The 12,011-nt window shown below is 41.4% G+C and overlaps 1 protein-coding gene across 1 annotated transcript; it reads left to right on the forward strand.

The window, feature by feature from the left end:
• The first annotated feature begins 1,323 nt into the window (after window positions 1-1,323).
• On the forward strand, window positions 1,324-1,881 carry LOC126297929 (uncharacterized). Its single transcript, XM_049989251.1, has one exon. The coding sequence runs from the start codon at window positions 1,324-1,326 to the stop codon at window positions 1,879-1,881; it is 558 nt and encodes a 185-aa protein (XP_049845208.1).
• Window positions 1,882-12,011: the final 10,130 nt, after the last annotated feature.

Consider the following 12,011-nt stretch of genomic DNA (forward strand, 5'->3'; position numbering starts at 1 on the left):
TGGGTTCGATGACGGTTTTGATGTACCGTGCACTATTCAGTGTCCCCTCGACGATCACCAGAGGTGTACGGCCAGTGTAGGAGATCGCTCCTCACACCATGATGCCGGGTGTTGGCCCTGTGTGCCTCGGTCGTATGCAGTCCTGATTGTGGTGCTCACCTGCACGGCGCCAAACACGCATACAACCATCATTGGCACCAAGGCAGAAGCGACTCTCATCGCTGAAGACGACACGTCTCCATTCGTCCCTCCATTCACGCCTGTCGCGACACCACTGGAGGAGGGCTGCACGATGTTGGGGCGTGAGCGGAAGACGGCCTAACGGTGTGCCGGACCGTAGCCCAGCTTCATGGAGACGGTTGCGAATGGTCCTCGCCAATACCCCAGGAGCAAATGTGTTCCTAATTTGCTGGGAAGTGGCGGTGCGGTCCCCTACGGCACTGCGTAGGATCCTATGGTCTTGGCGTGCATCCGTGCGTCGCTGCGGTCCGGTCCCAGGTCGACGGGCACGTGCACCTTCCGCCGACCACTGGCGACAACATCGATGTACTGTGGAGACCTCACGCCCCACGTGTTGAGCAATTCGGCGGTACGTCCACCCGGCCTCCCGCATGCCCACTATACTCCCTCGCTCAAAGCCCGTCAACTGCACATACGGTTCACGTCCACGCTGTCGCGGTATGCTACCACTGTTAAAGACTGCGATGGAGCTCCGTATGCCGCGGCAAACTGGCTGACACTGACGGCGGCGGTGCACAAATGCTACGCAGCTAGCGCCATTTGACAGCCAACACCGCGGTTCGTGGTGTGTCCGCTGTGCCGTGCGTGTGATCATTGCTTGTACAGCCTTCTCGCAGTGTCCGGAGCAAGTATGGTGAGTCTCACACACCGGTGTCTATGTGTTCTTTTTTCCATTTCCAGGAGTGTAGATGGGAAAGTTGCATCGACGCACTTACTACCCTGAGGTTTAAAATGAGAGGCGTTTTTGATGCTCTGTTTCAGATATCAGAAGAATTCGATGGCATGGCAGTTCACGAAGCAACACCACTTGCTAATCAAAAAAAAAAGTTACACCTTACTCACTTCTCTGGTATCTGGTACGATGTTCTGCTTCACATCAGTGTAGTCAGTAAGATCCCCCAGACCTCTGACATGAATGTTTCTGAGGCCATGGAAATGCTTTGTGTCTCTCTTGACGGATTCCAAAGAATTGGCTACAGAGTTAGAGCTAGACGATCTAACATTACCACAGATAAGTGTTTCCCCTGCGATGAAGTAAGAAGTCAATATACTTTACCTATGAAGGAAGGGATGAGACAATAGATGACCCAACAAAACGTTACAAGATTGAATTCTACTTTATCTTTTAGATTAGTAACCACATCTTTGGATGAGAGGTTCAATCAACTGAAATCTCATGGTGATTATTTTGATTTTCTCTACATCAGCAAGCTGAAGAATGCCCCTCCTGACAGCCTGGACACAAAGTGTAGAAACCTCGCAGAGATTTTGCAAGATCATGAGTCAAGCGACATTGATGCACTGGAGTTGAGGGTGGAACTAAAAGTGCTTTCCACATTGTTGAAACGTGGAATAGGTCCAAAAGAGACTCTACAGTTTATAGGAAGACATAATTTTTGCCCTTATGTTAACATTGCTCTGAGAATTCTCCTAACACTCCCAATGACAGTTGTGAGTGGAGAGAGGAGCTTCTCAAAACTGAAACTGATAAAGACATACCTCCGATCAATGATGAGCCAAACTAGTTTGAATGATCTTGCAACAATATCGATTGAGCACGAACATACAGAAGACTTAAATTACACAGAACATGTGAAAGAGTATGCACAAGCAAAATCCAGAAAGGTTCGATTTGTCTAGTATTATAAAAAAAATTATATTATGATCAGTGTCTTGGTTATTTACTGTGTTGTTTCTTATTTTGTTCAACATTAAATAGTAATTGTAAATATTATTGTCCAAACAAAATTATAGTTAAATTTTAAACATATTTTGTTTTCCGTTGAATACATTATCTGTTCACAACCATTGAAAAATGTTTATTAACGTTAACTGTAAGTTCACGCAGCGCGGGATTAGCCGAGCGGTCTGGGGCGCTGCACTCATGAACTGTATGGCGGGTCCCGGCGGAGGTTCAAGTCCTCCCTCGGTCATGGGTGTGTGTGTTTGGACTTAGGACACTTCAGGTTAACTAGTGTGTAAGCTTAGGGACTCATGACCCTAGAAATTAAGTCCCATAAGATTTCACACACATTTGAACATTTTTGTAAATTCACAAGGCTTATTAAAATAAGCTAGATTTCTTCAATCAGGCTCGACTCCAGGTTTGAACTGGTGCCCAGCGACTGTTTTGTACAAATCTGTAGAGAATGTCATCAATCAGTTGCAATTTTTTTTTTTTTCCAGATCTACATAGGTTTCGGGCACAGTGTGGCTATTATCAATGCTTTGAGTTATGTTTTCATCTATACTGTCATGCTGAACGTAACTGTCAACATGACGGTTTGGATGTAAGCACATATTAAAAGCTTTGAGACTTAGATCTGAAAACTACAAACAAAAATTGCTGTTGATTGCTGACATTTCCTACAGATTTGTTTAAATAAAATTCCACAAACGATTTGTAAAAAAGAAAAAAACGGGGGGGGGGGGGCAATTTAGCAGCTCGCACGGGGAGACGGTCATCGATGGGTACTAATACTAGTCGAAATATATTAACTCACTGTGCTGCGGTTGTTCATTTCAAAGAATTGACACTCGACATCTGTCATAATTTCCATGTGTCACTTCTTTTGTGTCTGATTATGGAATAAGGGGTAACAAATGAGTCATCGCCGTATCACTTCACTTTTCTTCGCTTTATTGTCATTCTAGCTATTGGGAAGACGCATGCTTATTTGCCGACTTGCCAATTTTTGAAGTAGCAGATGATAAGAAAAATAAATTTTCCAATTCTGCAATCTTGAAGGAGAAAAATTCTAACTTATGAATAACGTGCATACGCACTACTAATTGTACGTTATATGAAAAGCACTTACCTATTACATCCGAAGTTGCAAGAAATTCGGACGCACCGATTATTCTGTTCTTACGAAACCCAAATGAAAGTGCTTCTGACCAGTCTTTGCTCCCTCAGCCAACTACCGAAACGAATTCTGTAGTTTTCGTTGTAGAGAACGCATTAGTACCCATTGCCTGAAAAGGCGAAGTGGTGACGAGTACCAGGACTTAGATCACGTGACGATGTACAGCGAGGCTTCGGTTAAACTAGCGCCCAAGATGAAGAAGCAAGAAGCTCACAGTAAGTATGTGACTGATGATAAGGATAAATGTATTATCAGGCAGCAATTTCTATGGCAATACGAACATTAGAAAGGAATATAAACTTTGTGAAAACTGCACAACTTTTGTCAAACAGAAATGAGCTTCAAAGCTAGCAAGAAAACCCTTAGAAGCAATGTTCTGTTTATGGATTTTTGTTTTAGAAGGTGTCAAAATTAACGTTTTGTTTTGTATGGGTGAGAGGTCATTATTGCTAAAATACCATACTTTCTCAGGTTTTCATCAGAATCAAAGTGACCAGTAGTTTACTAACATGAAACATGGATTCACGCGCATTATGCAGTAAATAAATGTTGGCAAAGTGATAGTGTGCGATTAGTATTGTCAAACAAAAAGTGCCGATCAGAGTTTAATTGTTGAGCATGCAGGCGGAGACAGGTATTTCATGGCTCAAAAACCAAAACGTCCGACTATCACTCAGAAACGAATAGCAAAAATTTCCAAAAATGCATCGAAACCCAACTTATGCCAGGCTTAATAGCAATATCTTTATCCCTTGTAATTACTCGCAGCGTATTCAACCATTCGGAATACTTCTATCAATTGTAGGTGTTGGACATGTTTGACTGTGTAGGTGTTGGACATGTTTGACTGTAGTAACGTTCAACCATTTTGTTTTCCATAAGCAGCGTATTCACCCATTCGGAATACTTCTATCAATTGTAGGTGTTGGACATGTTTGACTGTGTAGGTGTTGGGCATGTTTGACTCTAGTAATGTTCAACCATTTTGTTCTCCATAATGCAGGAAAAATAAAACACTCGGAAACTGCCATTGAAGAGCTTAGCAAAATTGCTTCAGGCTTAACATATAGCCGCAGTATCGAACATTGCATTTCCAAATTGGATTTCGTCTTCTGCAAAATTAGTTGTGAGTAAACACACGGCGTGTAACAGGCCGGCAGGGCTCCACTCATAAGAATACTGGCGTGTATGCCAGACTGCTTCCCCCTCTCTCTTCCTCCGGTGTAAACACGACAGTGTTGCCACAGAGGCGAGGAAGAAATTATTCCTCCTCCCTCCCCTTGTTCAACAGAGGCGGCCGGCAGGTGGTTGAGGCGCCATGCCACAGTTCGTGAAGCCGCTCCCTCCAAGGTTTGGTTTCCAATCCCCTCTTGGGCATGACGCCCCTCATTAAGTGGGGCCCCGTGCGGCCGCACGTTTCGCACTTGCCTTGCGCCGGCCCTGCTGCAGGGTGTGTTGGTCAATGACAGTGTGAGGTTGGTCTTTTACCTTAAGATGGGGAGAATGCTCTGTGACCCCATACGCTGAGAGATAGATCGTAAATTAAACACTATGCTTGAAGTGTTACAAATGTGTTGAGGTTTGTCTGATGTACTTTGATCATGTTTGTGTTCGAGAACTAACAATGAATGGACGTACTGCACAGTAATCTACCCAAATTCGCAGTCATACTCGCAAAATGATGTAAAAGGGCGGTTTAGCTGTGATACTGAAATTGGGGGCCCTGCTGTCACATCATTGGCCGGTACTGAACTTAGTGTAAAATTGTTTGCACTATCAAGTCTGTTGCTTAATATTACAGTATATCGAAGGTGTCTTTTCCATCACATCCATGCACTGGTTACCACATAATAACTGAGTGACATAGGTTGTTTGACTTGGGGGAGACGTTTTGTGCCTGGGAGACAACTTCTGGGTTTGCAGCTAAACAGCGATCGCATACATGAGTGCAAAATAAGGAATAACTCGTAATGGAACGCCGAACCATCATCTGATCCGTCACGGCGACATATGAAATTAAATGTAGAGGTCATGAAAGACTTTGACACGGTACTTTGGAAACTCTCCACAATGCTGCCAAACTCTTCTACTTTCCTTATGTTCTAAGTGTGTTTTATTTAAAAATAATTCAGTGTTATGCCATCCACAGTAAGAATATGATTTACATAGTGTGATGCCTAGTTTTCTGTGAGAGGTCGTGGATCAGTGTGTCTTAATGCCAGTTTAGAATCGGACATAGAGGTCGAAATAGTGGCAGAAAAAATAAATTCAATTGACCTATTTTACCGCCATTTTGTTGGGGGTTAGGTTAGTGGACATACCCAAACTGATCTATTCCTCCCCCCTAAAATCCGCCATCTTGAGAGACGTCATCTGCTGTTGACAAGTCAACATGCCGCCATCAGGGATGACGTCATCGACGCCATCTTCAATAAATTTGGCAACAATTCCAAAAGCTTGTAACTTGTCGTAAATAGTGACAATGGTGTTCGAGGCTTTGGGGAAAAATTAGAATATAATCCATGTAACAACATGTGAATGGCAGGTCTTGCAAGACTTCATGCATAAAACAGTGCCATGTTTGTGCTGTGTTGTGGAGGCCGCAAGGCATCATATTGTGACTGAAGAGCCCAAGTGGTGTAGTTATGGCAGTTTTACACTTACCCCTCTTCACCATTGATCTGCAAGAAGGCTTTTGCACAGTCAGTAACACTGAAGATACATGGGCCCACCACATTTGAGTTAAAGTCCATTACATTCAGCACTGAGTACCTATCTGGAATCGTATGGGAACTGAGGCCCTGATAATAACCACCCGGGCGCGATGTTCCATTTTTCTTCTTGAGCATGTGCAAAGGAGAAGCCCATGAGGATTCAGATCTAGATACTGAACCATCTGATAGCATTTTACTGAACTCAGACTGCGTTACTTGCAATTTATCAGGAGGTAGGCATTGTGGTTTTGCGGCCACTCGATTCCCCGGAGTCGAGGGATTGAAATGCCGTGTAGAGTGGCTGCGGTTTTTTCAGGCCAGCGCTGGATCAGTAAGCACAGGATATTTGCTTATCAGCTGTACACCAAGATCGTAGGCCTTCAGAGGGCCGGCAAGTGAGTGGGGGAACAGCTGAGCAAGGATTATTTATAGCGGTTGCATGCTGGCAGTCATGAATTGAGGCGTGTGCGGTCGATATGTCTTTAGCCACGGCAGGCACTTTTTAGCGTAATTCTGCGCTACTGTAGTGCAAGCTAGAACTGGCACTCCGTATGGCATTCCTGTGAGCTTGTATTTAAGATATTTGTGCCACAAGCACCAGTGGAAGAACGAATCGACACCTTACTGCATGGCGTATGCATGTGTGGTCTGCGTTGATATGGAAACGGTAATGAATCCTGTTGATGCGCTAAGGCTGTGGCGGTTGTAGTGGTCGTCTTCGAGTGACGCAGTCTGACTTGGCAGAGGTAGGAGGAGAGCATGACACTTTGTACAGACATTGATGCACTAGAGTTGGAATGACAGAAAAATGACGCTAGAAACCGCGAATAAGATTGCACCTATGACATCAGCAACCACAAAGGTCCAGGTGGATTGTAGCTTACCGCCGATATCTAACGTCAACGGCACTTTTTCAAATGTAGCAATGTGGGAGCCGTTAGCTGCTGTGATAATAGGTACTTGTTCACTAGAACGGCGCACCCTATGTGATTGTGCTAAACGCTAATTTCTCAGCCTGAATCCATCAAGAAAGTGTCTCCAGTGCAGCTGACAGTTACGAAAAGTCTTTGTGATCCTGTCACCTAGGATACCAAAACCATAGCCATTGAAAAATTCGTAATTCCCAAAACAAAGAAACAATTGAAGTCATCTTGTGGCCTACGCAGATTCAATTGCAAATTATTTATTTCACAGGCATTAAATGCTTCTTGTTCAAACAACCTCTTGAAAAGTAATACCATGTGGGTTTGGGATGATGCTTGTCAGCACGGTTTCAATCAAATAAAGAAACTACTTTGCTTGATGCAGTCACAGCAAACAAAAATGTCTAGGGGCAATGTTAAATAGCAATAGAAAATGCAATGGCCATGTAAGAACAGTAGTAGAGAAGGCAATGGTTGACGGCAGTATGTTTGGATAGTTTTAGGACAGTATAGCTCATTTATAAAGGAGACAACCCTTAGAATACCAATGTATTGAGTACCCCTTGAGCATGAGGGATCTTCCCCCCCCCCCCCTCCCCAGGTATGATTAAAGGAGGATGTAGAAGCAATTCAAAAGTGTGCTGCTAGGTTTGATCAGCACACAAGTAGCACAGAGATACTTTGTGAAGTCAAATGGGAATTTCTAGAGAGAAGATGAAATTAGGGCTGATATGGTGGTATATAAACAATCATTTTCCCTTCACTCCATTTTTGACTGGAACAGGAAAGGAAATGACTAGTAGTGGTAGTACAATGTTCTTACCACCATTCACTGTACAGTGGCTTGCACAGTATGTATATAGATGGAGATGTAGAACTGCCTAGTTTGACAGCACAGAGACATCCTGAGCAATGAGGTAAGTTGAGCTAAAATGAAAGTCAAAGAGGCAAATTATGTTAAATGTTTTATAATTCAGAATGCTGCATATGTGCATATAAAGCTTTTTGCTTAAAATGAGCATTCCTCCTGGGACACCCTATATATATAGAAGCTTTGATAGCTACACCCTGGTTAAATGGGTAAACAGCCAGTATACAGTTGTCAGCATTCTATGATTTGACGATTACAGCATTGCAACAAATACACTATTACTCTCAAGTGGAACTGGTCAAGAAGCCGCTCCTTTCATGTGTAACAGGTGTATATAGCATTACTGTCATTCTGCAGTAATAAGGAAACGCAAAAGTTGGCAGGTGTAGAGGTACATCTTCCAGACAATAATAACTGATGAATCTGTCGGCCTATAGTTCTCAATTATTTGCATGTAAACTATGTGGGAGTCTCAGTTATGCCTCCAGTTCCGTTGCTCTTCTGGACTATTGGCTACCCTTCATAAGCTAATTGCATTTCAAAATTGGGATGGGTTATATATGCTGTAGTTCTAATGAAATATTTTTAATGGCTGGAGGCAGTACCACACACAACAATCTCTGCTTAAAAAAGGCAACTAGCAGTGGTACATAACACACCTTTGAGGATACTCTGCTAAAAAAATTGGGTCTGAAAGATGTCAAGTAGTTGACCTTTCTTAACACAGATGGCATATGTATTACATTAAAACTGGAGACACATATTTTTTCTGACTCCAGGACTTTGTTAAACTAAATACACTAATGTGTTGAGTAGACTTAAACCATTTCCTATTAAAGATTTTGATTATGAAGCATATATATGTAGTACTAGTATCATTTTGTGGTAAAGACAATACACATTGAAGTTGAGTCAAGTAGAAATACACATTATAGACATTCATGACCAAGGGAAGAATATAAACTGTGCTGTGTCTTACTGCTCATATTCGTTTTATGGCCATTAGGCTATGGTGTAATGTATAAAGTTTTGCTTAACATTTTGTCTTGGAATGCTGGAGACATCTTCACATGCTTTCTAAGCCATTAAAGTCTCTGATGATGTCTCCGACACTGGAAGATGAATTTTTATACAGAGTCGTAATGTCAATAAAACAAATATCAGCAATAGTGCAAATACCAGTATGAAAGTCAGCATTGTATGAATTTTCTCTGTCTATCTACGATTTCATTTATTTGCATGTAAACTATGTAGAAATCTATGTCGTGACTCTGACTTCATTGCTCTCATGGATTACTGGCTATCTTTTGTGAGCAAATCTGGATGGGGTGTACATGCTGTAGAAGTCTGTAGCTTTAATGGAACATTAGATAATAGCAGGAGACAGTGACACAGACACAGAAATATATTACTTAAAAAAAAATTACTAACACATGTAGTGCATCGTAGAGGTAACTGAAAGTCGTGGTAGGGGGTGTGCATCCACTGTAGCCACAAAAATAATAATTGCTTTAAAATAGCTTGTTATTCAGGGAATAATGGTCACAGGATGTTTCTGGAACTTTTTTTATTCATTACCTGTTTCGGTCTCTGCCAACTTCAGATGACACGTCAGACTTTTATTATGATTACTTACCTATGTGCTGATTGCACATTTAAATTGAGAGCTTCATTGGCCATCAGCAAAGGAAGCAATGATTTATTTAATAACTTAAAGTGGAGCATTACTAGACCAGTGGTTAGTCGGGACAGCGAATTAAATCAAGCGTTCCCTTAGCCGTCCGCACCTCGGCTTTATATACAAGAACGCAGCGCTAGGAAAGGAAGGCCCCAGTTCTCTCCAGACGCTGATAGCGCACCATCTGTGCCGGCAGTCGCGTCGCGTCTCTATAATCAGCCTCGGATGCCGTAATAAGTTACTCGGGATACGCGTAGCCAAGAAATCATTTTCTAGTGAAGTGTTAATTCTGGGATGACTTTAATGATCTATCTTCAGTTCGCGTATGTTGTATTTTCACGTGTCGCCGCGGGACAGACATTCTACCATTATTTAGCATGGCGTTTGATGAACATTATCATCAAATTATGGCGAGCATTCACTTAAGCATTTAATTTGAACAGTTATAGTTGCATCAGCGCATTAGACTCTGAACTGCTCTGGTAGTTGGATTGTGTGGATTATTTTTGCTCTGTGGCTTTCAGAATATAGTGAACCTTTTAGAGTGAATCGTTTTTTATTATGAATCCCAGACAATCTCCTAATTCCTCAGAGATATAAGCTGTAGCTATAAGTATATTTCTCATCTGAAGTGGGCACTAGGAATTCTAATTACAGGCTTCACGTTTTGCTAATCACTTTATAGTGGCCAATATTGTAGTTAGAGAGCCAGTGTTGAGAACGGCAAACATCATTAAATAAAGCATAGGAACATTTTAATAACAAATATCTCCATCCGCCGCTCCACATATGGTGCATCGTTGGGAAAGATATTCCACATTCATTTTAATAACAACAAATTTGCACCATACGCCGCCCCACAAATGGTGCATCGGCCGGGAAAGACATATATCATCATTTATTTCTAACAACAAAATTTCCACCCGCCGCCCCACATATAGTGCATGTGCTGGGAAATGCCTCTTTTCTACATTACATTCATTTCAATAACAAACATTTCCACCAACCGCCCCACAGTACCCTTTGACACAAAGTGAACATACAAACTTGACAAAGTCGTCAAGTAATTTCTAAAGTGACAAAGTTTTACAATTCCACACAGCAAAATGATATTTCAACTGATCATGTGTACTAGTATCCGATAAGTGATGTGGCTCATGGTCATTCCTGCGTAGGAGAACTAGATGGTACTAGGTGGTGAACACCCTGTTGTGTTAACATCGTGGCTAATATGTAATTGCAAATACAATAACATTAGCAGTTACAAAATACTTTAGGCAAAGACAAACTTTAGTCATAAACTGTTTTATTTTAAATCTATTATTCAATCTAACACGTTTGTAAATTGATCATTGTAATTATGTGTGCATCATGCATGATTGCGCCCGCATCTCATGGTCGTGCGGTAGCGTTCTCGCTTCCCGCGCCCGGGCTTGATTCCCGGCGGGGTCAGGGATTTGCTCTGCCTCGTGATGGCTGGGTGTTGTGTGTTGTCCTTAGGTTACTTAGGTTTAAGTAGTTCTAAGTTCTAGGGGACTGATGACCATAGATGTTAAGTCCCATAGTACTCAAAGCCATTTGAACCATTTGCATGATTGCACCTTAGCACTTACACTAGCTAGCATTAACAAGCAAACTCTGTGAAATAAAACTGTACATTCTTAAGTTTGTCTTTGCCTAAGCTATTTTGTAATTAATAATATTGCTGTATTTGTAATGACATATCAGCCATGACAGCAATGCCACAGGATGTACACCACCTAACACCAACAAGTTCTGTTAAGTGGGAACGCTCACCAGCCACATCATTGGCTTGTAGTAGCGCAAATCTAATTTTCCTGTGTGGAATTGTAAAATTTAACACTTTTGATATTGTTTGACAACTTCGTCAAAGTTTTGTATGTTCACTTTGTATCAAATGGTATGTACTACATCTTAAATGTCTTGTTGCTATATGGTGTTTTAGAACAGGAGCTCTACTTACACATGTGTGTAATTTTGGAAGATTGTAAAAAAATATAATTGTCACCATGCCATTTAAAGATGGTTAGAGCCCAAGACATATAATGAATAAAGAGAAAATGGTCCAGAAACATCCTGTGACTATTATTTTGTGACCAACCAGCTATTTTATAAACATTTTTTGACATGTAGTGCAGACATTCTTTGTTTATATAAACTTCAACAAAGATGACTTGGATCATTAAAGCTGGTAAAACAAATTTTTTCTCAATCCAGTAAATTCTTCTCCACATTACCCAAAGCGCAGGATGACCAGTTAAACTGCAGGCAACGTTACTAAGGCTCAGTTCACATAGTACAGACTGCAAGGCACCTGAAAAATCACTGCCAGCTAATATGTTGTACTGGATGCATCAAGATGTTCTGCCCAGAGATGTATAGTACTCATATAGGATGTAGATGATGAGAGAGTGGTTCCCATTAGTGGGGATAATTTTGGTGCTGATGAAATAAGTTTGTTTAAAAGGTTGTTAGTTGCTAATTTAGCTGTGCTAGGACTGTAACATCTGATCTTCAGTTTTTCAAACAAAAGATTTAATAACCTGTATTCATCATTAGAAAGCATTAATTTATGCTACATGGTACAAAAAGAATTTTTTACATGCATACAGTTCCAAATTATACAGATTACTATAAACAGTACACCAGTTTCAAAATTGAGTCATTAGTTACACATAAGCAGATCTTCTTCTATGG

Source organism: Schistocerca gregaria, chromosome X (assembly GCF_023897955.1).
Source record: "Schistocerca gregaria isolate iqSchGreg1 chromosome X, iqSchGreg1.2, whole genome shotgun sequence".
Taxonomy (NCBI): Eukaryota; Metazoa; Arthropoda; class Insecta; order Orthoptera; family Acrididae; genus Schistocerca; species Schistocerca gregaria.

What these genes read in the sequence shown, in the direction of transcription:
- LOC126297929 (XM_049989251.1), top strand. Translation starts at nt 1,324, where the DNA reads ATGACCCAACAAAACGTTACAAGATTGAATTCTACTTTATCTTTTAGA.